The sequence below is a fragment of the Centropristis striata genome, chromosome 1 (assembly GCF_030273125.1).
Source record: "Centropristis striata isolate RG_2023a ecotype Rhode Island chromosome 1, C.striata_1.0, whole genome shotgun sequence".
NCBI classification, from domain to species: Eukaryota; Metazoa; Chordata; class Actinopteri; order Perciformes; family Serranidae; genus Centropristis; species Centropristis striata.
This window is the reverse complement of record NC_081517.1, coordinates 9,170,188-9,195,896: the sequence shown is the minus strand read 5'-3', so window position 1 is coordinate 9,195,896 and position 25,709 is coordinate 9,170,188. Positions and strand designations below refer to the sequence as shown.

The window sequence follows — 25,709 nt, the reverse complement described above, 5'->3', positions numbered from 1 at the left end:
TACATGACCACACTAATTTCCGCTATATGAAAATATACAGATTTCTGACCTGGGTTTCACTTTATGTGTGCGTACATGCCCAGGCTCTCTCTCTCTCTCTCTCTCTCTCTCTCTCTCTCTATCACCGTGCCCCCCCCTTCTCTATCTCTCTATCACCGTGTCTCTCTCCCTCAGCATTCAGCAGACGGACGCCTCCACGGAGGGCTCTTGCAGCAGTCCTCTGCCATACTACTCCCAAAGCCACATTTCAACATGACATAGGATCGAGACCCGGCTCTCCCAGCCCGAAGCTCACCGTTTCTGCCATACAGCCCTCGCAGCATCCCAGCTGTACCAATTTCGAACTTTTTTTTTTTTTTTTTAACATTCCCAGCTGCTCTTGTGAAACCCCTCCCCTGTACTTTTTCATCCTTCCCCGGGAGATAAGTCCGCTCCGTGGGAATTAAAGGAGGTTGCTCGTTTTTCTGTTTACTTCGGGGATCCGCATGGATGTGGAAGCGGTAGAGGGGATGTCTCTGCCGGGTATCCGACTCCGGAATCGGGCGACGCAAGTGATGCCGAACCAGAGGAAGGTCAGAGCGAGACGGAAAAAACGAAAGGAGTTGGTTTTAATCCAGATATGCTTGTTCGGCGGCTTGCTTCTGGTCGTGAAGGGGTTTTCATACTTAGCGGAAAATTCAGGTGAGGATTGAGCCGTTTGTTCAGCTCCTGTCCGGAGCTCTGGGATGCCGTTTGTTTTCTTGCTCTACATGCTTGACTCGTGACATTTCTCCAGTCTTTATGTTATCAGCAAAAACACAGCGGTACTGTGCTCGCAAATACATGTACATTAGTGTAGAAAACGTGAAAACCAGCATAGGCTACTTAAAAGCATCACTTATGCTAAATGTCTTACAATATCCCCACAGGAACTTACAGTGTGGTACATTCGCTCAGTGTCAAAAGGTTTCATTGTAAAGTGTGTATGTGTAACAGCGTGCTCCTGTGGGGACTGAAAAGTTCTGTTATATGCTTCCAATTTTTTTAATTATTAAGTGCTCAATCATTTGCACAACATAGCCTACAAAAGTGTGTATTCCATACCATTTACAGGATGAGACGTTCATGACCTCCGTCATTCCGTTGAACATGTCAGAACTCTGTTTGACCTGAAAAATCTTTGGTGAAAATACACTTAATATGAAACCCATGTCCATAACCCATTATAAACATACTTATAATGTTTTATGATCTGCTTATAGCACTGTGTAATAATAGCTATAAGCACTTAAATATTGTAGACGATATTATCGCTGATATTGGCCATATGTATTTGTCATAGATATATCGTATCGATCGCATTGACATTAAAACTTTTTTTATATATATGTAACAAGGCAGAAAACAATGCATGGGGTGATTTAGAAATTCTGTCATCATCACGTAGTTTGTCAATGTTCTTTCTTTACCTAAAAATGGCAATGCAACAGTGACCGGGCAGTAGGGTTGGGACTACGTCCCCAAAGATGGTGATGTAGTTGACAATGAAGTGAACAACCTGGATTCCAAAATACACAAGTTGGAATTATTTTTAATTTGTTAATTGTGGTTTCATTTTCTTTGTGACATGATTGGAAGAGATTGTTGAATACATATTTGAGAAGATATAGCCTACACTTTATCTGCTAATAATAATCATTTCATGGTAAGAGGTAAAAAATGTTTTATTCCAACTTTATGGGCGACCGTGTAGTTGGGACATTGTCTAAATGTAAATAAAACAGAATGGGAGGATTTTCTCATCTTTTTAGACTTATTTTGAATTGAAAATGGTACAAAGACCATATATATTTTGTTCAAGCTGATCAATTTCAGCATTTATACACTTTGAATTTTAAGCATTTTTGTTTCTATTTGTGCTACACAGCATACCAGGTTTATTAGAATCCGGGTTGTAATACCTTGTACTGTATGTACAACATAAAACAGTGTTAAAGATTATTTAAAGAACTTATTTGTTTAGTCCTATACAACAGATCTAAGAAAGCAGCCTTCTGAGTACCTATTTCAAGTTGTATCAGTGCAGAATTCTCATCGAAAAGGTCTATTGTTATTCTAGTTCTAAAAAATCACTACATCTGCTGCCATATCAGTAATCTGTGAAATTTCCCCCTTTAACATCAGTATTTGCCACAATTATCCCATATTGGTTGGGCCCTTAAATCAATATTAATATTCCATAAAAATAATTATAGCACATTATAAATACACGTTATAAGTTCAAGTATTATAATATTTTATCTCAGTGACATTGTTTTTGCAAGCCCATGCCTATAATGCATCATAAACATACTCATAATGCGTCATAGAGTGAGGATTAGCCTAAACCCCTACACATCCCTATAATCAGATTATAATGCATTACAACCCTGACTCCAAAAAAGTTGGGACATACAACATATGTAAAGCACAATGCAATTATTTGCTAATCCTTTTTTGACATACATTAAATTGAAAACTGTACAAAGACTATGTAATTAATGTTCAAACTTTCCTGTAAATATATGCTTGTAATTTTAAATTTGATTTGCAAAAAAAGTCTCATTGATCAGCAATTATAAGGTATGATGATACTTGGCTTTATGAGTCATTAAAATGCTTTATATTGTGTAACTACTATTAACACATTCTGACTATTAATAAGTGCATATAACTATAATTCTACATTGTTATAAGCTGCTGATTATGCATTATAGACTTGGGCATCACAGAACACAGTAGGCTGAGCTTTAACTATGTATTCTGAGCTGAAGGATGCAGAGGCTGTATGTTCAGGTGTTTTAGCTGCAGAGTGTAGAAATCAGGGCAATGAGCCCCAGGGTATAGGCCTACACCTCTCCAGGTCACTGCAAATGGTTACACAGTGTCTTTCTTCAACTTTAGTTCAGTACTACTTTGACATGCATGTAAAAGATCACCAAAGCATCCAAATGCAATTAAATAAATCCCTTATGAATAAGTGCAGTTCTCACTAACAGCAAACATCTGTACCACTCGACTTGACGTCGGCATGTTCCTCTCTTTCTCTTTCTGTCTATCTTTGAATGTGCCCCCAACACTCCACTTGATTACTGAGTCAGCGTCAGCTAAAGTGAGATGTATTTATCACTTTCTATGGACAGAAGGCTTGCATGAATATTCATACACCCATAATTTGTGCATCATCACTGGGACTTTTTTTTTCCTCCTTTCCTCCCCACTGCGTATCCTGGTTACATGGAAATGCAACAGTGCTGCTCTCTGCATGTGCTCAAAATTAGAGTTGAACACGGGACGACACTGTGGCGTTTAATGCATTTCCCTTGTCCCCATTGTGTTCTTGTTAACGCTTAATCAGCTTGCCGGAATATCAATTAAAGTTGATTATTTATGATGCGCTTAATGAAGTTCTGCTAAATTGAGCTTGATGTTGTGGAGCTGGAAGCGGAGCACTCAACGCCTCCTCACAGTGTGCATTAATCATTCCCACACTCCTCTTCTTCTTCTCTCCGTGTGCAAGATAGCGAAAGATAGAAGGAGGGAGGGAACAGTACAGCGCTGGCACGCAAACCTCACTGCTGCTGTAGCTGCTGCTGTAGCTGCTGTGTGTGGTGTAGTGAAGGTGAGGCCAGGTGAGAAGTTCAGCCATGCCCCGAGGACTATTGAATAACTGGGTTTTTTAATTCTATTCGAATCCCTCTCTTAGGCCAGACTTGTGGTTGGCAGGGTGGAAAGGGCAGAGTGATCCTGCTGCGCTCTCTGAAGTATGAAATGAATTCATTGGTGTTGCTGCTTTCTTGAAGAATGTGCAGATGTAGCCACAGTGGGAGCCCCACTTTGTGCGCTGCACTATTGCTCCACCCCCCTGAGAGGATTTTGTTTTGGAAAATCATGAAATTCCCCTTCAACGTATGAATTGGGTGGAAGGGGAGATACCAAACTGACACATCTGTGGTGCACTCCTCCAGCTGTTACTATTACATAAAGAATCAAAGTTTAATGTGACAGAGAAGACAACACTGCACATTAAAAATAAAACTAATTGCTTGACATGCACTTTTCTACCTGCAACATCTCCAAAACACTAACATGCAATCTATGTATATACATCGTAAAAAAAATGAAAAAGTTAGGAACACTTAAAATTTCATAGCAACCTTCTGCATTAGATTTTTTAGCTTTGAGGCCAATAAAAAATCTTAAATTTTGTGGAGGGCTAATTCTTTTTTTGTTCAAAGAATTCATCAATTCATGTACAAAAACTTAATTTTTTGATTTCCGCCAGCCTCAAACCTATCATTTTGAGCTTTACCACCTTAAATTATTAAATTATTAAGTTAGTCCAATATCACACAAGAAACTTAAAAAAGATATCTGACAGAAATAATTTGATATAGTTTACACCACAACTAAATATTAATTTTGTTCACTTGATCGAAAAATGATTATAAGGCCAGTAGTTTTAAGTTTTTGTTTTTACAGTGCATAAAAGGCCCAGTTTTTGACAGTAAAAGTAACGTTACCACACTGAAAATGAAATAGTTTTCTGACTTGTTGACATTTTTGGTGCATATTTAACGTTAATTTGCTTTACTGAAGCTTGTTGTTGATGTTTGGTGTTTATGTAGCTCGGTAGATACAGTGCCCGGCCCGCGTAAGTCTCGGAGGAGGAAGAAGAAGTGGGGGGTTGGGGAAATTGACTGACTGACAGGGGGTGACAGACACTCTGCTGAGGCAATGGCAACACTACCCAAAATATCTTTATATTATCTATCCATCCATTTAGTCAGGCGGCTTAGCTAAATAAAGGGGACACACTGGACAAAAGCACTAAATTTTTTCCACATGCTCTCTATCACCATAGGTTTCAATTTTTGGTAGGAGCCACTTCATCAAGACTCTGGAATAGGAGATGGCACCCATATAAAATCTATGAGAACCAATATATCTTCCAAACCACTTAGAAGTTCAATCTGGGTGTCAAAATCTACATTTTCTGGGTTACGGAATCATTTAAAACTATTGAGAATATCACTAGATGATAATTTGATCAAATAGATATGTTCATTTTCACCCAGACTGGTAGGTCTTCAAGTGCTGCAGCAGGGAATCCTGAGTTGAAAATGTTTGGAATCTATATTCACGGGAGGGTGCGGATTATCTGCCATGTACTGCTGAAAAAAATAAAGCGAAAGCTTTAATCTCATGTAAAAAATCTTGTATATACAACAGAAAATGTAGATTTTGACACCAAGATTGACCTTCTGAGTGGCTTGGAAGATTTATTGGTTCTCATAGACTTTATATGGCTGCCATCTCTGATCCACAATCTTGATGAAGTGGCTCCTACCAAAAATTGAAATCTATATTGACAGAGAGCATGTGGAAAAAATTTGGTGCTTTCGTCCAACGTGTCCCCTTTATTCTTAAATCTGGTACCAAACCGCCCGACTAATTATCCTAAACCACTTGTCCAAACTCAGGTCGTGGCAAACTGGAGCTGATCCCAGCTGACATTGGGCGAGAGGCGGGGTGCACCCTGGACAGGTCACCAGACGATCACATGGCTGACCCATAGAGACAGACTCTCATTCATGCTCTCATTCACACCTACGGGCAATTTAGAGTCACTGATTAAACCTAAGCTGCATGTGTTAGGACTGTGGGAGGAAGCCTGAGTACCCGGAGAGGACCCACGAAGAGAAGAGCCACAGGTCAAGTCGAACCAGCTAGTCTTTACCACGACACCACTGTGTAGACCTTTTTATTATGAACAGTGTAAAAAATACTTTTAGTACCTTATAAATTTAATGTTAGCGGGGCAAGTTAGACTATGGCGGGCCACCACAGTCTCTGTAATTAATGGGAAACACTGATGTATCCACAGATGAGGAAGTTTTGACCTGGATATTCCTTATTGGTTAACAGGATGTCTACTGGCTACACCAGAACCCCCGCAATATTGGCCGTTGTTCCCAGAGTCTAAATCATCTTCAGACCGACAGTGGAAAGGTTCTGAGGTTGGCTGGCAGCCGATATAGAGCTCACGACCCAAATCCTTCAATGTGACTACTGCTGGAGTAATGCTTTTGTTAAAAACATATTTAACTCAAGCTCCATTCACCGAATCAGCATTTTATGTTGCCCTATTTTCCCCGGCTGTGGCTGGCTTTACTCCTCTGCTTCGAGAAGGACCGGCACATGGTCTAACCTGCGACACGATTATGTGTCTCTGCTTACAGTTTTTTTTTATTAGTTACACTCACACCACCTGACATGGCTTAAAACAGATATTGCACAGTCTGAGTCTGATTGTTGTTAACTCACTTTACCACAGTTTCTCAAAAGTTGTTGTGTCACTACTGGAACTCAGACTTTTTGAGTTTTTGTGTATAATGCTGTTGTAGCTGCATTGAAATGTCCTTGAATCTATTTTGAAAGTAGACTTTTCCCTGTGACAAATACCCTCCAGGTTTCCAAGTCTCCAGCCACAGCAGCAGCGACCAGGAGAGATGGGGAGGGAGGAGGCTACTGCAGGAAATGGACAACAGCAGCCTAGAGGAAATGGAGAGGGAAGGATCTAAGAACTGCACTGCTCCAGGTAAGACGGAGACGAGATGAAAGAAAGAGGACACCCAAGTGTTCTCTCCCTCCCTCCAGAACAAGGAGTAAAGTGGGAAACAAACAATCACTCTACATGTTCTACCTTTCTATTCCTAATGTGGGGTAACCCAGATTGTGAGGTCATATGATTTCTCATGAGCACAGGTTACATTCTGCCTGCCTCAGCGGTTTTCACACTCAGCTGCGTCACGCTTTTTTTTAGGATCCCGCTGATTTCATTCTCACTTCTTCCACCTAGCTTCCCCTCCAACTCAGATTTCATCCCTCCCATTCCCTTTCTCTGTTGTTTCCCTCACGTTTTTCCCCATGGTGGCTGCATCTCAGAAAAAAATCCCTGTTTCCATGGCGACCTTTTATCTTATCATCAACCGGCAACTTCTGTTTGAGGCACTCAAGGATAACGTGAGAGGATGCTGAAGGCATTTTGTGTGGCTTCTTGTTTGTAAAGTTGAAAATCATTCAGTCCGGTAAAAAGGGTCGTAAGAGGCCACATGTAGGTGACTTTTTTTTTTTTAATCAAATATTTTTACGTTAAATAAAAGCATGTCTTGGAATGTAAACCAGCCTGTTTGTCATTGGATTGGTGCTTGTTTGTCAAGCATGCATGGACTCTCACTGTCACCCTTATCTGCAGCTATTTTTAGATGAAGTAGGAGATGAAAGGAAATTTGATGTTCGCTCCTGTTATAATTAATGTGTGCAAGGTGACTTCACAGCACATCACATTGACATTTGTCTGTTTTACCTCGAGCAGGAGACGAGCGGCCTCCCTACAAAGGGAGGGGCCGGTTCTCTCGTGAGCTCATTAAGCAAAATGGCCATCATCAATCTCCGTTCTCTCCTCTCCCAAGGTCGCTGCTGTCATCTATAAAGGGAGCTGAGGTCAAAGTTCAACTTATTCTCTTATCCTGCTTATTATACAGTCGCTGCCCTTTCCACCTCTCAGGCTAAATTTAAAGCACATACCCTGGTGGCTTCAGCCCTTGCCACCCTCTTGAGGATTGTAAGGTTTTTTGCTTAAAAAACTCTATTTTCTGGAAGTCTTGCCGACTCTGGTGACTTCTGCTCCTGTCCCTGGTATGAGACGCATAAAATGTAAACTTGCGGGGAGTTAGTGAGTCATTCGTCTTTTGACCTTTGAGATGGAAGAATCTTTTAAAGGATGGTGGATGTGTGAAGGGAAGGATGTCAAAGCTTTGGCTGTAAAGTAAGATCAGGTGCATTTTTAAGTCATGTTTAGGGCTGGGATTCATGTTTTTATAAATACTGAAAAAGGTAATAGTCTGTAAAATATGAGAAAATAGTAAATTATTCCTCCGGAACTTTTTTGACCCCCAGGATTAAATTGCTTGTTTCGTCCAACCGAATTTCTAAAGGTCTTCTCTTTGAAACATCCCTCTATCCCGAGGAAATACGTCATTCAGTGCCACTTTAGAAAGTAGTGTGCCCTTTATGTACCAAGACAGAAGGAAGGGGTGAAGAGGAAGAACATATCACATATTTGTGTGGGAGATCAAATTACAGAGCCGCTCTTGATGTTCTTTTTTTTTTTAAACAAAAGCCATGATGTTCCCCTGATCTTAAAGAGAAACTGATTTTACACATCACAAGCCGTGTTCCCATCAACTAATGGATACTCACATTTTGAAGATTTACATGAAGCTTGATTGGGACACAAAAATATGGAAACCTCCCTAATTCACATTTTCTTAAATGCGACGTTTCAAAATTTTGCTTCAAATTTTGATTTGACTATAATGGAAACACAGCACGGTTTGTCTAGTACTAAATATGTAAAAAAAAAAAAAAAAAAGTTTTAGCTTAGTTGTATACCAAAAAGGTAGAACTGCTTCAGCTGATGATCTCTGCTTAAGGCAAGTTTGAGGCTACACAGCAAAAAAAGTTGGTAAAAAGTCTGGCAGCAAAAGTTGCCATCAAGTTATTTTACAGATAATTTATTTTTTTCCATAGATAATAAATATTGATAATATACAGTAGAAATATGTATTTAATTATTTTTTTTAACTTTAATATGATGGTGAGTCAGACTTTTTAGGATTTCTTTTTACTTTTCACTGAAAACAGAAAGTTGCCTTTATTTTATATTCAGCAATATGATGCTTTTTTTTAAAACACAGAATTCACTGTAACTTGACATCTAAGACCATTAAGCAATTGAACAATACTGTAACAAAAAAGAGGATTATGTCCCATTAATTTACAGTTTTCAACGTCAATTTTATAGTTAATATTTGTAATAAAAGTAATCTACTTGGCTTTTGCATAAAAATGTAGGAAAACAAGAAAAACATGGTGAAATAACACAGTATATTTCTGGAAAACAACTGGTGTACATTAGCCAGTACTAGCATAGCACACTTGAATCTCCAACTGAACTGTTGGTGCTCGAGGTGCATTGTGGGCAGTCCTAGCTGCAGACATAAATCTGTTGCATTATATTTCTGTTCTGTGTCTCTGAGAGGCCCAATATAAATGTAATATGTGGTGCTGGCACGTGAGTATATTGATTATGCTGGTTATACAATAAGCACATCCTGCCTATCTATATGTAGAATACCTGTGTGTACGTCACACAAAGTCATAGGCTGTATTTAATCTCCGGGGTGATAGTTCAGGTCAGCTGAATTTTCTTTGATCTGGAAACAACATAGGTGAAGTCAATAACAGTTAACAGTTATTGTCTGGGGTGCAAGGTGAAACAAGTAGTTAAACATGACAAACATAGGGGGCCTAACATTAACCTCTGTGGATCGCCAAGTGGATCCTCACAGAGATTTGTTTTCTTTGTTTTACTGTTTTTTTATGCACTCTGGCATCTTATTTACATTAAACGTACACATCCAAATCATTGAAAAATTGACCTTCAACATTGCTAGTTGTAATAAACCATTAATTAATCATCAACATTGTTTATTTCTTTCAGTCAGCTTTCTTTCAATCAGCTTGTCAACTTTGATTAGTTCTTTATGTGATCTAGTTGTGTTCATGTAGAAGTTATTTGTGCACAACCGGATTGCATGTGTGTTTCACAGAGCAGAGCACAAGCCTGGCTGATGAGGAAGTATCCCAACATGAGCTCTGTGTTTTGGGAGGATGCAGCACGGCGGAGGCACTCACTGATTGTTGCCTGAAATTAGAGGCCTGCTGATCAAGTGCTCAAACGATGAGGGAGAGAGACAGTGAGAAAGCATAGAGGGAGAGAGAAAGGCCCTCATTTGATAATTTTCTCCTCCCAGCTACACATGAAACAAGCCATCATACCCGTCATTACGTCTCCCTCCCTGATTTTAATTGTGAGGGCCCCGCCGCTTCTATGGATTTCTTGTTTAGTCCCCCACCCCCTCTCTATCACTACATCATTTCTCAGTCAGATGAAAAAGAATGGAAACACAGGCAGCGTAATAGCTGAGAAGGGTTACATCTTAGTAACTTTCAGCCATTGTTTTCTCGGCCTCTGCTCCCTTAAGGTTTACAAATGGCTGAAAATGTCAAAGAGATTTTTTTCTGGCTGGAAACGGGGTGGTGAGTTCACATACTGTATGTGTGGTTGTGACCTTGTCAGTGTGTAAGTGTAGTTAGGGAGGTGAATACAAGCAGCTTACAGGAAAAGAGCCCTCTCTGTCTTGTTCTTGACCTTCCTTTTATTATGGAAAACAGGGGTACATTTTGATGACTTTGCTGCTCAAATCTAATGTGCAAGGCCACATTGTACTTGATGCCCCATGTCGATGGTGGAAAAATAAAAATCCATGAATTTTTAATACAATGCAGAGATTAGTCGTACTGTTTTCATCTCGTGTGTGTGTGTGTGTGTATACACAGTCACCCATAAAGTTGGAATACATTTTTTTTACCTCTTGCCATGAAGTTATTGCGACAATGTGATTTATTCTTGACAGATAAAGTGTATATCTTCTCCAAAACTTTAATTAATCTCTTCCAAACATAACACAGTGTTTGTGTGTGTGCATGTGTGTGTGTGTGTGTGTGTGTGTGTGTGTATGTGTGTAATTGTGTGGATAATGAATGCAAAAAAACCATGTCAAAGCTATTTGTTTTATTTATTATTTATTTAAATGGTCAGCAATTGACACTTAACATTGTGTTTATTTTCATTTATTTTGCATTGTTTTATTGGTGCACAAATAAGTAAATCAATCCACATCGAAAATATCTTTTTTTTTCCAGCTCAAAAATTAAATATATTCACCATCATATTGTTAATTGGAGAGTTTTTTTGCTATCGGCCTCAGAAATCCAGTATCAGTCGGGCTCTCACGCCCACACAATGTCTTTCTCCAACAAATACACACACCACCTCAGTCCCACTGCACCTTTTTCTTTCAGTACTTCCCTCAAACACATTTACAAACACAGGTGTTTAATGTAACCCCCTGAGCAGCTCTGTGTAGACGCAGAAGCCCTGGCTGTGTGATCAAACACGTAGCGGCCTGGCTACGCTGTACATGTGACTGCTCTCTCCAGGGGTCTTTCCCCGGAGGCTGTCCTCCTCCGTTATTAAAGATCCTCTCCTCTCCGCTCAGCTCAGCACCGACGCGACACTCCATTTTAGGAAAGGAGGCTGCTATGACTTAATCAGGGCTTCCCTGTGAGAAATGTTGTGTGTGTGCGCGCATGCGCGTGGCTGCCAGTTGAACCATTAGGAAGGGAGCCTCGTTAAGAATCGTATTGATTAATGTGAGGGTGCTGGCCCTGTTTTCTGCAGCGAGTAGGAGTGTGTATGTGTGCAACCCCATGTGAGAACTTATATGTGCTTGTTCGGGCTTGCCTCGCTTCACGTGGGAAGCCTCTTAACCCCTCCCCGTGTGCCAGAGGCAAGTCAGCAAACATCGTCGTAACATACTTGATGAATTAATCAAATCAGAAAAAATGATCACTCCCTAATACCTCAACAGCAGACCTCCACTAATCAAATGCAAAACTGACCCAGGGAGCTCCCCGGAATGATTTCCTCTGAGAAATCAATTCTGCCACGCTACAATATTAGCTGTGAGTGGGCTGCTGCTGTTGCCTTCCCAACACAATGACAACAACTGTATTAACAGTTGCAGATGGTTGCAAAGTTCTTTCATAACTGCTTAACGTGCAGATTGGCAAAGTCATCTTGTTGTGTTATTGCAGGAGCAGGAGCTCGATGCTCTGGGGAATAAGACCAATCCATCACAGCAATTAGCTCAGGGAGTGCACAAGTCCGCTGTACATCAGCTCCCGCTGCTTCTCTGCCTGTTTCTCTCTCACTCCCTCTTACTCTTCTGTACCCACAACATTAATCCAACATTATTTTTGGTTTGTCTCTTGCTGCTGTTGTTCTTTATCCCCTCGCTCATTTTGTCATGTTTCTCCTCCGTCTGTCTCCTGTGTCTCCCCACATAAGTAGGAAAAGCTTCTCCTGCTGAATAATAGAGACCAGGTTGTTTGCCAGCAGCAGAAGTGGCACGACACACCTTTAAAGATTCATCCTGCTGGTGTGACTTTGAGCAGTGTTGAGGCTGTTTCCTGAGTGCCACAATCATCCTGCTTTACTGCAGAGTTTGGGAGGACATAAAAGCTCCCACACAAAATATTGTTCTGAAGAGCACTCTGCAGGTGCAGTCAAACTGGGTTGCAGACTTTTTTTTTTGGCATTTATACCTTTATTAGATGCAACAAAGGTTCCTTGCCTAACGTGAAACAAGGAACTTTTATTTGCTGTTTTTTTAAATCCGTTTTTGATCAGCTTATTCTTCATCACTCTTTTTCATTTACTTGAGATATATTATTGATTCTAATGTCATTATTGATTCTGCTTATCTGTCTGATTCTTTATCAATTCCTTCATTTTGTTTTCAGACACAATCTTCTGTTAACTGTGGACTCATTTTCATTGTGATATGTTTGGAAGAGATTGATTAATAACATTTTGAAAATATATACAGTTTATCTGTCCAGAACAAACCGCATTGACACAATAATTTCATGGAAAGAGGTAAAAGATATTTTATTCCAACTTTATGGGTGACAGTATACTTGTACAACATTTGTTTTCATTTAGGTTTTCTTTGTTCGTTGTCAACGAATGATAAACCTGCCTGTGTGGTGTTGATATTGTCATAACATAGGATATTTACCATCTGTAACTGACATGATGCCCAATCATGAAGCAGTGGCACCTGTTCACCATGTCAAAAACATGGCATTCCTGGAACTGCAATGCAACTGAAATGCACTGTTTATCAAGATCTTAATTCATAATTCTGTAATAAAAATGATGTCTCGTAAGTTGTTAGACAGATTTGGTGCTAGTTTTTAATATTGAGCACTTGATAAAAAATGCCAAACATTCCTTCCAAAGTACAACATTATAGAAGACTCTGAAAAAAACAAAGTAAAATTCCTGCTATGATTTTTTTCCAAAACCTTTCTGCAAGAATTCCTTTTCTGGACAACTGTATGACGAGCACTTCTGTTCTTTAAACTGCTGACAACCCCCTTATTGTCAATACACCTTGGAAAGCCATGCATCTTGTGAATGCTCTAGGTTTATTTTTTGTGATCGCAAAGTTTTATGAGGCTGTGATTAAACTAGAGGTTTAAAAAAATGGTCTCAGTACAATAACATGAAGAGTTTCAGCTTTCAAGTCAAACCCAATTTATGCGATTCTGAGACTGTTTAGGGACCCCAGACTGCATAGGAATCACATAAAGTTGGCATGTCTCTAAAGAGGACTTGTGGACATTATTATGACATGATTATTGAGAAACGCAGCCACGTTGCCACGGTTCCTTGTTGTTCAAGTTCCCAGCAGCGTGCATGCATTCATTGCATGTCAATTTTTTTGCAATGCACAAGTATCAGTAAAACATGCCAGTTGTAGATACCCATCCCTACCTTTTGCCGTGTATTTTTAACTTGGTAAATGTTCTGTATTGTTTCTCAGAAGCTTTACAGACTTAAGGGTAAGCTCTTCGAAGATGTCTTAGCAACTGGGAGCTTTGATGATGATAGATCCACAGCTCTCAAAGATAAGACCTGGCAGTTTGAGATTTCCATAAGGGATATTCACGTAAACAGCTTAATTCAATTATTGGCCTTACCAGAAAGAGAAAGTAGTAAATATCAATTGCATGTAAACATAATTGATGGATGGACAGCTGATCTATCAATGAAGGCTGGTGCTATAAGCTTGCATTATTGATATGATATGAACTGGAGGAAGTGACTCCTGAAACTGAAGCAAGAGAGAAGAGTTATCCCTCTATTGGAGTTGTTGAAGCTACAAAAACTCTGTCCGCTTGCAGTTGTAAAGTGTTATTACAAAGTGAATATCCTTTAAATATTCAACCCCAAATATGTTCTGGGCATTTTGCTCCTGTCACCTTTTACTCACTGTGGCCTCAGCACAATCATAGCTAGAAGTATAACATAGTTATGATGCAATATGATATATATATATATATATATATATATATATATATATATATACACCGCTGAACCATTTGTGTTTAATTGCCCGAAGCAGCCAATGTACTGTACTAACTGTTCAGATGCTAGATGTTAAACAACTCGTAACAGGTCCACTGTCCATGTGTGTAGGAGTGTGTCTGTGTGTTGTTGTGTAGCTCAGCCTCTGGCTTATCTCAGATTCACCAGGAACTCCAGTTCTCATATATTTTTCTTTTGCAACTATCTTGTCTGTCTTGTGGATAGATACAGTGTGTGTGTGTGTGTGTGTGTGTGTGTGTGTGTAATTAAAATCACATAAAGTTACCTGTGTGTGTGTGTGTGTGTAATTAAAATTGCATAAAGTTACCTGTGTGTGTGTGTGTGTGTGTGTGTGGGTGTGTAATTAAAATTGCATAAAGTTACCTGTGTGTGTGTGTGTGTGTGTGTGTGTGCGTGCGCGTGCGTGCGTGCGCGCGTGCGCGCGCATGTTTGAAGCATGTGTATCTGGAGGAGTGTGCGCGCTTAATTGCATGTGTGTGTGCGTGTATCTGTAACTGTAAACAGTTGGCTCTTAAAGTTATGTACTTACTTGATTCCTGTGGTCTAAGTCTAGTACCCTAAGTTTGAATGTACTTATTCTAAGTCACTTTGGACAAAAGCATCAGCTAAATGACATGTAATGTAATGTAATGTAATGTAATCACAGAAAAGATGAAAGGCAATCAGAGCAGAGCAATCAACAGAATTAACTGCCACCAACTGTCAATGTCCCGGAACAGTGACAGCAGCCAGAGGGGGACAGACTGGAATTTCTGGCCTCGAACAGAAAGCATTTTTGGCAAAACCATAATACCTATCAGTGATCCGACTTCACTTTGAGCGTCCTGAGTTCTTCCTGAACATCTACATATGTGTTTTTTTTTAAGAAAAATGAAAAAATAGCTTTGTTAGAGTGATCTAAAAAACTGTTGCATATCCCTTATTCAGAAATCTTCCTGCGTTTTTAATAAGGGAGCCAATGAGGCTGTTGGTGCGTGTTGGTGGCGCATCTGTGCGTCCTACGCCCAAACTATAACTCTGACAGCTTTACCAGAGGATTGTGAGTGAGAAGACAAATTTTCCTACGTTTCTATGTATAAATTATTTCTGTAGAGTGGAATTTGCGGCCTGGAGCGCAGTTTTCAAATTTATTTTTTGACAATTTTTTCTCTCCCTCTACACTCTGGCGATGATGTGACACACTGTGACACGAACATTCCGTGCAATACACACCCATTATAATCTCAGAATTTCTCCAAATATGATCATGGTCATTGAACATGGATTGATAAAAAACTATATGACCTATCGAAACGTGGATTAATACACCGATACACAAGACTTGCGTCTACTGTTTAAAGTTTAAATGGAGCCTGTAGGTGAAATTATGTCGGAGAAGTAGACGTTTAAAAATCTCCAATTATTGTTCTTTTTCGCTCATTTTTTTTTCGGCTGTCCCATTCATTTCAATGCAAAATTTTGGGCAGTATTTCATATTCTGTAGAGAAAAGTAATAGCACACAGATTCCGATCAAACCATCAAATCCGTTTTGATATAATAATTTGACTAGTAGCAGGACGAAATTGCATCCGGAAGAGGAAGAAGAAAAAATCCACAGTATAACAATAGTGCTCGGTGCGATTGCCCCGTGGCCCTAATAATTTGGAACATATTCAGTGTATCATTCCACAAGCTGAATTCACACCTCCAAACAATGTCCATTCCAAAGAACAGATCTCAAAAACCTGTCAGTCTCAAGGTCCTTAGCCAAATGTGTAACACATATACAGTATATTTAGTTGTAAAAACTTTTTGGGCTTTTTAGTCCCATTATCAATCATTAGAGCAGTAGGAATAGGCCTCTCTTCTCTTTGCTCTATTTGCTGGTCTTGAACCATGAACCTCTTACGTCAGAGGCTGGGGGTGGAGTTATCCTGACCCACAAGACCAACTAAAACTTGTATCATTATTTTTATTTGATTTGTTTAACTGCACTGTGATCGATACCAGGTAGTCTGTGCTAGGTGGCTAGTTAGACTTAGCAGGCTAACGTTAGCTTACAACAAAGGCTAACATAAGCATTTTACGTTCAGTGTTAATAAGAACTTAATCGATCAAGACGAGTAGCACAAATGTGTTGTACCAGTGGGGTTTGGATGCCAATGTAGGTCCACAAAGCTAGGAGCAACATTTGTAGAGACAACTTTTGCCCTTGTTAGTTTAGTCTTGTGTTGAGTTTGGAGCATGTGTGTTTCTTGATATAAACTACATAAATTTCAACTATCTTCATAGTTTAGATAACAAAAAAATCAAATGAAAGTTTCAAATGCAGTTTGAGTGTTATAATAAATTCAGCCACTGTACTATATTAATATCTTAAGTCCTGTTTAACATTAGTAGGTTATGATTTTGACTTATTGACCCAAGGAAACATACATTGAACATTTGGCCTGGGGAAAAACATTACTGAGAACATAAAACACCTTAAAAGGTCTCCTTATTGTAAATTATTATTAGGCTGGGGAACATAAGACCCTGAGGGCATAGAAACTAGGAACATAGATGTATGTATGTCACAATGTGCTCGCAATATGCAATGATAGCTAGGAAACAAAAAAGTAACAGTTAAGGTTTCCAATTCCTCTTGTTCTTCTTAAAAAAAAAAATAGAATGGAAGTGTTCTATGAGAAAATAAATGCTTTGAACACATGTATTACATCATCAAGGACAAACAAAAAGTGCTTTGGTGAGAATGTAAACTTCATTCCACAGGGTATAGTTTTATTTGTGATAATATAAAGTCCATCTCCATTGGGAAATTCGGTTGTTGCAGTGGAAAAGTAATAAGCAGTTCAATTATAATATAAAATAAACAATAACATGAAATAGAGAAATAATCTACAGTGTATAATTTGGTTGATTGTAGGATTATGTTAAAATATGCTCCGGACAGTTTCAGCACACTTTGTAAACGTGATGTGAAGATTTCTGATCTCTCATAAAAATACATAAGCAAATATCATTATAATAAAAAGATGAATACAAACCACTGTAACAATTTAGAGTACCATTGTTGCTGAGCGACTCTAGAGCATTGAAAGAAAACTGCAGTGGCTGTGAATATGTAATAGTCTTATCAGTGCTGGCCATTAAGGCACAGTGTTCAAACTTCTGATGCAGTTGTGAAAAGATTTTCTATTCACTAAGCTGGCCTCCTGCTGAGGAAATGGGAATGTGGGTACAATCTCTTTCGTCAGTCACTCATATGAAAAAATGTCAGCGCAAGACTAACACTCATTCATTATTGATATTCAAATAATGTTCTGTAAGATACAAACTATTTCTTGGAAGCGGTATTTTATAGCCAGAGAGGGCAAGGGCTCTTGAAATGCTACAAACATGTATCTCTTCTTCTCTTCTATAATGAATCTCTGTCCTTCATACACACTCTCAGTTATAATGTACTACTGTAGTTTCTGCTTGCACTTTTCTCATTCATCTGATCTGAATGCAGCAGCGATGCCGTTTTTCCACAGAGATGAATCATGAGCTTTATACATGGATTCAATGGACTGAACTTAACCTGCTCCAGAGTAAGCTGCACAGCCTGTGTTACCATGGCGATGTACACTGTTTAAAAGTGAGTCATCAGCGTTATATTGAAAGGCCAGGGTTATGCCCAAACTTAGCCTCGCCATGTTCGTCACACTGATCGACCTCGCTGATGTGCTGGTGACATGTGGTTTGACACTGGATGTGATTAGTGCAGAAACCTTTTCTAACATGTTGTTGACCGGAAAGCAAAAGGCTTTTTGATGTGACCACCTGTTATTGAATAAATGTCAGCATCCACTTCTATCAAGTGGAGAGGTCTTCTAGGTACTTACTGAGTCAGAAGTGACTATTCAAATGACGCATTAGTGTGTTTTAGAAGGACGCTCACACAATCTTTCTCTAAAAGAAATACTTATTTTGATTGTCTTATATTTAAACTTCAAGTATGTTTATAAACTCAACAAAATATAAATATAAACACTTTTTTTTTACTGCAATTTTTCATGACTGAAATCACAGATGTGTGGCAGATCAAGATGCTGATTGGTTAGCATGATTACTGCACAGGGTGCCTTAGGCTGGTCACAATAAAAGGCCATGCTAAAATGCACCAGTCCTACTTTTTCAGCCCTGATATCAATTCTGGTACCTGGGCTCTGGGTATCGGCCGATACTAATATTATATATTATATATATTAATAAGCTGTGTGCCTCACTGTGAGGAGGACCACTTTTAAGTATAAAGCAACATAAGGCTTTAACATGGCTTTCCTAACTTTGGAAAACAAAGTGTAAAACAAATACAGAAACAAATATAGAAATGTACTGAATTGTTTTTATTAAAATAATAAACCCAGCAACATGGTGAAGAAAAATCCTCAGATTTAACAGGAATTACAATTTATTGTAAACCTTTAAATGCAGCAACAAATAGCTCAAAACTTGCAATTAAAATTTCATTATAAAACAAAAACAACTTCAGAAAGTGAAAAGAAAATGTATCTGTAAACACTAAGTGTAATTACAAATACACAAGTTAAACACAAGAAAAGTTTAACACTTTTCAAGATAAAGAGGAATGAAACTATCACAGGGTGGTGCCTCTCGTTGTTACAGTGCATCTGACAAAGTGAACTGCTTTGCTTCATCATCCCAGTGTTATGGATTAACAGGTGACTGTGTCATCTGGTGACTTTAGAGAGGTCAGCTACAAATTGGTTGTTTCCAACAGCATCGACAACATACGCATTTGGCTTTAAGTCGCCAGTTGACACTCTTTTATCCATAACACCGGCTAAACTCATCTAATTCTTAGATATTTCTAAGACTTCTTCTGGAGGTGTTGGAGAATGTTCGTTTTTCTCAACAAGCCGTCCACAAAGTCATTTCAGAGAATTTGGCACTACATCCAACCAGCCTCACAATCCTAGACCACGTGTAACCACACCAGCCCAGAACCTCCTCATCCAGCATCTTCACCTGCAAGATCATCTGACACCAGCCACCTGCACAGCTGATGCAATAATTGATAAGCATAACCAAAGTATTTCTGCACAAATTGTCAGAGACGTCTCGGGGAAACTCATCTGCATGCTGATCGTCCTAACCTGGGTCTTGATCTAACTGCAGTTTGACGTCGTAACCGACTTGAGTGTGCAAATGCGCAACTTCGATGACATCGGGCACTTTGGTTTTCACTGTGCCAGGCAGATTGCAGACAGCACATGACATCATGTGGGTGAACAGTTTGCCAACTCCAGCGTTGTGAATACTCTTGTAAGATGTGCTTTTTGGTTTTAAAATGAGTAACATTTCAGTTGAAAAAGAATATTATCTAATTAATCTAATTATAATCCTTGCAAGGTTTTACATCCATAAATGTAAATTTGCCAAAGTGAAACCTTTATTTTGTGTTTTTATGAAAGAACTGGAGATTTACTTCAAATCAATTTCTAATGCTAAAAACAAGAAAGCTATAAAAACTGTGAGATTATGCTCCCACTTCAGTATTTTTGATTCAATTTAATTTTTCTTCGCTTGTGACCCCTGGTAATCTTTACTTATATATATATATTTTTTCCTTTTATTATTATTTCACTACTATTGTTCTTTTCATTTTCTAGTTATGTATTGATCTTTATTTTTGTATTATTTAGATGTCTCTTAAATTTTATTAATGTAATGATTACCCTGCTACTCCTGTTACTGTACTACTGCTGTATATGTTTAAATAAAAAATAAAAAAATCCAGCGTTGTGAATACAGTGGCCCATGGTGGCGGTGGGGTTTTGGTATGGGCTAGCATATGTTTCAGACAACGAACATTAGGCGTAGTTCAGTATCTAATAAATGTATTGTTTCAAGATAAAACTGCACATTTTAGAGTGGCCTTTTATTGTGACTAGCCTAAGGCACACCTGTGTAATTATCATGCTGTCTAATCAGCATCTTGATATGCCACACCTTTCAGGTGGATGGATTATCTCAGCAAAGGAGAAGTACTCACTAACGCTGATCTAAAAAAAATTGGGAACAAAATTAAAGAGAAATAGGCCTTTTTGGTACATAACATAGTCTTAGATCTTTGATATCAGTTCATTAAAAAAATGAAGAAAAAACAAAAGTGTTGCGTTTATATTTTTATTCGTGCATCTTTTTTTAAAATCTTACTTATTCAAGGACGGTTAAATTTAAAAACTGTATGAGATGTTTTAGCAACATCTCATACAGTGTACACTACACAGTGTTCACATAGCCATGCACAGGAGCTACAGTAAAGTAATCCAGCCTTAAAACACAAGCTACTATAATAATGTATTTACAACCAGTGCTGGAGCAGTTTCACATTGGAAGAAGGTGAACTACAGCAAAGCTGCCATCAGGAGAAATCTAGTACTAAAGCTACTTATAAAAAGCTGTTCAAACTACTACTAAAAATTTCAAATTGAGAATATACACATGGTAGGGAATTATAACAAAATATAATACATCACATGTCATATTTTCTCAGTTATTACTTAATAATAAGCAATAAATAAGCAAGTAAGCCAAAAGCTTTGCATCCACTGGCAAGTATTTCTATATTACAAGTACACAACTAAATGTGCAAAATCCCGAAATATCCCTTTAATGTTTTCACTCACACACACAAACACACAGACACACAGACACACACACACACACACACACACACACACACAACCTCACAAACATTTGACCTCCATGCCAAATGTCAGCCTCTTAGGCGTCAAAGGTTCGGGACATTTCTGGACCGACTGACCAACCACAGACTTGGTTAAACAGCCGCTGGCTAATAATGATTCTATTTTTTGTGAGATTATGTGATTTGTGTCATAGCCGTTAAACAGAGTTAGCAGTGGACTGTATCACGTTCACAGCCCTGTCCACGAAACCTTGGACGAGACAGATGAAAAAAAGCAGATAAATGTAGCAGAATAAACACAAGAGTCATGAACTAGTGAGTGATGTGTCATTATCAAACCATGCAGAAAGTATTTTCTCAGTCTTCTCAGCTGAAGGGAGCTTAACTTATGATATATGTGTATGCGTGCACATCTGCACATCTGTGTACGTGCATGTACAGATGTTTGTTCAGGCACAGTGTGAGCGTGCTACAAACTGTGCAAAGAAGGGAAAAAAGCGGGAGTCCTTAAATGTCACATTACTCAGCACGGTAACTACGCTCACGACATGCGATGTGTCAGCCCACATCATCATCGCCCACTGAGCATGTGCAGAACAGGCCTCCAGCCCTCCACGTGCGCTCAGAATATGCACGAGAATATACACAGGGATGAGGTTGTACAGATCCCCGAGGGTGGGGAATGCAACTTTAATCACCTTTTTTTTCTTTTTGTTATGCTGAGTGCCATCATCCCCCTGGTTGTTTTTGTTATTGTCCTTACTGTTTGCTCTTTGCTGTCCCAGCGCCATTAAAGCATCCACAGTTTCACAGGACGGCTGCACTTCCAAGGGCCAGCCGTGACTTCTTATGACATCGCTGTGAATGAAACCTCTTTCTCATCTCTGGAGAGAGTGTGTCAGTGTTAAAGTTAACATGAAAACTCTCATCGCTCTATCTCACACACCCCAGTCAAGTCAAACTCCCACAATGCTTTGCTTCCAGCCATATGGTGCAGGAGAAGCTATTTTTAGGTACTATAATATGTGTCATTGCATCCAGCGAGTAGTACCCAACTTTTTTTCTCTGCTGACAATAAAAGGCACAAATATTAAAGGAGCAGTACAATGTGTTAGTGATGACAGGTGATCCTTAACCCCCCCCCCCAAGCAATCTGCTTTCATGCAGACAGATTCAAGGTGTCTCCATCTTATAGATGTATAGATTTTAGAGCTACGAAATGTGCTGGATGCTTATAGATGAGCTTGTTTGCCCCTGAGAGACTGTTCATGTCACAGCTTCAGGAAAGTCAATATCATTCCGTTTTCTGTATCAGGAGGAAAGTTAGATCTTTTTTTCAGGGCGATTGTGCTGCACTTCAGTGAACTTATTCCCATTGACTAGATATCTGGTGATTCGCTTTTAGATGGTGATTAAATGTGTCCAGACAGATACGGATCCTTTAAAGAACATTTCCTTAAATGACAAACCGATGGAAAAAGATGATGGTAATTGGAATTTACCTTTTAGATCACTCCCTTCCTTTCCTTTCCTTTCCTTTCCTTCTAGGTCCAAATATCTCAAGCCAGCTCAGTCTATCTCTCAAAGCAAACATCACTTTTTTTTTTTACCCACCTTCACCCCACCACCAAACTAAAATTTCACCATCATATTATAACAGTTGATTGCTGCTAGGGGAGGGGCCTCATTTGGGAGAAATTTTTGTCTGTTGTTTTTTTTTACAGAGGGAAAGCACACAGTGTCAACACACACACAGAAAAAAAAACATTTCCCACTGTGCATAATTAGCCAGAAGTGTGAGATGCAGAATCATTGCATTCATAATGGGCTGGACTGCTTCCAGTTGATTTAAGTTTGACGAGAGAGAGCAGAGGGAGATGTATTGCAGATACACCCCTGTGTGGAGCGAGTTAGCGGGGAATTCATTAATGGCATATTTAACTGTTATTCATCACAGACAGATCTGTTAATAGAGTTCCACTGTGGTAGTGTAATGTATAAATCTTTCCCCTTGTTTTATTTTGTCAGCCTATGGTGGGATCCAGTCTGATAACAGTGAATAATTCATTACGACAACCAGCAACCCAACAGGACTTCTATGATGATTCTGGTTTGTTACAACCTCTGTAATCTCTTTTTAGTTTGGACCACTGTTTATATGTAATAAGCCCTGAACTCACTAAGTTCATGACTGAATAGAGTCAGAGCATTGTCTATAAAGAAGGGAAGAGAAAACCATAAACTGTATATAATAATGCATATAGTCACAGTGATGTCACCCATTCGATTGTGGACTGCCCGTTTGAAGCATCAAGTTCGGCGTTATGGCTGTCAACATCTTGCTTTACATCCACCGCCATCATTGTTTCATATATACATATTTGGCCAGAAAAATTTAACATATTTGAACATTTTTAAATTACCTAAATGTTCAAATAAACTTTCATGAAATGAAAACACGGTGAAAGTTCTGAGAAGAAACACGTCAAACAAGTTCACGGCTATTTAGCTGTACACAGTGCTGTGAATACGCAAATCATACCCTGCTTTATCATCTATTTTCTTCTAAATTGGACCATTATTTACATAATTAGCCTCATATTCTATTGGAGAAGTCTTGAATCTAGCGATTGAGACCATAATGTTGCCACAAGATTTTTTTCTGAGATAAAACGGATTCTTATTTTGTATTGAGATGGATAGGACCGGAGTTCTTTTGCAACCCTGTTAGAATTTTGAAAGATTGCAGGCTAAAGGCACACATTTTGATCGCCCCCTGATGGCTGCCTGCAGTATATGCCATAAACCCCACGTCCCAGTCACCTTTTTTTTTGTCCCTTATGCAGATCCGAGAACTTTCAGTATTGGGTATCTGCAGAGTCCAATCCAGTACTTTCTCAAATATTCATAACCTTTCATTTGTCTGACTGTTTGTCAGCAGGTTTATTGAAAACTACTGGCCCTGAAGGGTGTAGTATGGACCAAAAAATAACCCAATACTTTTTGAAGTGGAATCCAGTGTAGCAGCCAACATTAACGCCCCACCAAACTATACCCGGGGTTAAAGAATTCCCCCGGGTATAAAATAGGCTAGGCCAGGAGTTGGCAACCCCCGGCTCTATAGCGCCACCCTAGTGGCTGCCTGGAGCTTTTTCAAAAATGTATGAAAATGGAAAAAGATGGGGGGAAAAATATTATTTTTGTTTTAATATGGTTTCTGTAGGAGGACAAACATGACACAAACATTCTTAACGTTTTCCAATGCTGTAAAATGAGTAGAATAAATATTAAATTTCAACATTTCTGTCAACGAAGATTTGCATCATAGCCGTCTCTTTCAGCTCGGCGTGGTGCCAGGCAGGTGGCTGTTGTAAACAAACCGGCGGGTGTGTGATGGGCCATGGATCCCAAAGGGAAAAAGAGAAAGATAGCTGAAGAGAACAGAGGATTCAACAGTTCTTGGACCGAATCATTTGCTTTCATTGCCAATGCGGAAGGATTGCCTGCATGTTTGCTTTGTAATGAGAAGTTGTCAAATAACAAAAAGAGTAATGTGGAAAGACATTTCCAGGGAAGGCATGCTACATTTGCAGCCAAGTACCCAGTTGAGAGTGAGAGAAAAAGTGCCATTGCAGTACTTCTGGAGAAATTAGAGGAGCGCAAAGACAGATTTAAGAAGTAGATTACATCTCCAAACTCCACTACTGCTGCTAGTTTTGTTGCAACCCGGGAGATAATAAAGCCTGGAAAACCGTTCACAGATGGTGACGACATGAAGGATTAATTCATTAAAATATCAAAGCACCTATTTTCAGACTTCAAAAACAAAACCGAGATAATACAGAAATTAAAGACATGCCTCTCTCCGCAAAGACAGTGAAGGAAAGGGCCATTAAAATGGAAGGCAACATCACCAATCAGCAAATCAAGGACATTAATTCAGCTCCAGCATATTCAATTGCCTGTGATGAGTCGTGTGATGTGATCGATATTGAACAGGCAGCGCTGTTATGCAGGTATGTGAACTCTGATGGGCTGCAAGAAGAAATGATCGAATTAATACCACTGAAAGGCCAAACACGGGGGGAGGACATATGTGACATCAAAAATCTGATTTCTTTATTGTATTTCTATAATTTCGTCAATGCAACGAAACATAATTAATTAATATTGTAATGGAAGTTAAACTTAAAGCACCATCGTACAGCAGAGTAGTCACGTGGTGCGTCATTCTCTCCAGGTTGTGCTGCAGGGAAAATAAACATTTAATCATAAATGCTCATTATGTATTTGTAGCCTACTTAGTCATTTTGGTAGTAGGCTAATATAGTTAATATAGACACTTACAGCATGTGTTGCCTTCATTATAAGGCTTAAATAAGGCTTTTATTTTTTTGCGGCTCCAGACAGATTTGTTTTTTGTTTTTTTGGTCCAATATGGCTCTTTCAACATTTTGGGTTGCCGACCCCTGGGCTAGGCTATTTCAAAGCCTCCTTGGCCAGATTTTTACCAAATCTGATGACTTTGTGATATGTTTTTACAATTTGCGAGTTACCTTATGATCCAAAAAACAAAAGGAAGCATAAGAACACAAGGAGGTATAATCTGGACACAAGAGATATCCCAAAATATAAAAAAGTATAATGGAAAAAACTCTGGACATTGAAATACGGACTAATTTATGAAAAACACAAGCGGGGGATAATCTGGACTAGAGAGGTATAGTCTGGAATATAGAATAGAATATACCCTGGGGGTTTAATTTTGGCTAGCCCACTTTAAGCCCTGGGGTTTTTGGGCTGTTATACCAGATCATTGGGTCGATACACAAATAATTATTCAC

At 39.0% G+C, this 25,709-nt stretch overlaps 1 protein-coding gene across 1 annotated transcript in view; it reads left to right on the top strand.

The window, feature by feature from the left end:
- The first annotated feature begins 215 nt into the window (after positions 1 to 215).
- LOC131970424 (sodium/potassium/calcium exchanger 3-like) overlaps positions 216 to 25,709 on the top strand; it is a 70,123-nt gene continuing 44,629 nt past the window's right edge. The window contains exons 1-2 of the mRNA XM_059331819.1: positions 216 to 681; positions 6,491 to 6,619. Of these exons, the coding sequence (XP_059187802.1) occupies positions 486 to 681; positions 6,491 to 6,619 (325 nt within the window). The 5' untranslated portion in view covers positions 216 to 485. The remainder of the gene's footprint in view (positions 682 to 6,490; positions 6,620 to 25,709) is intronic.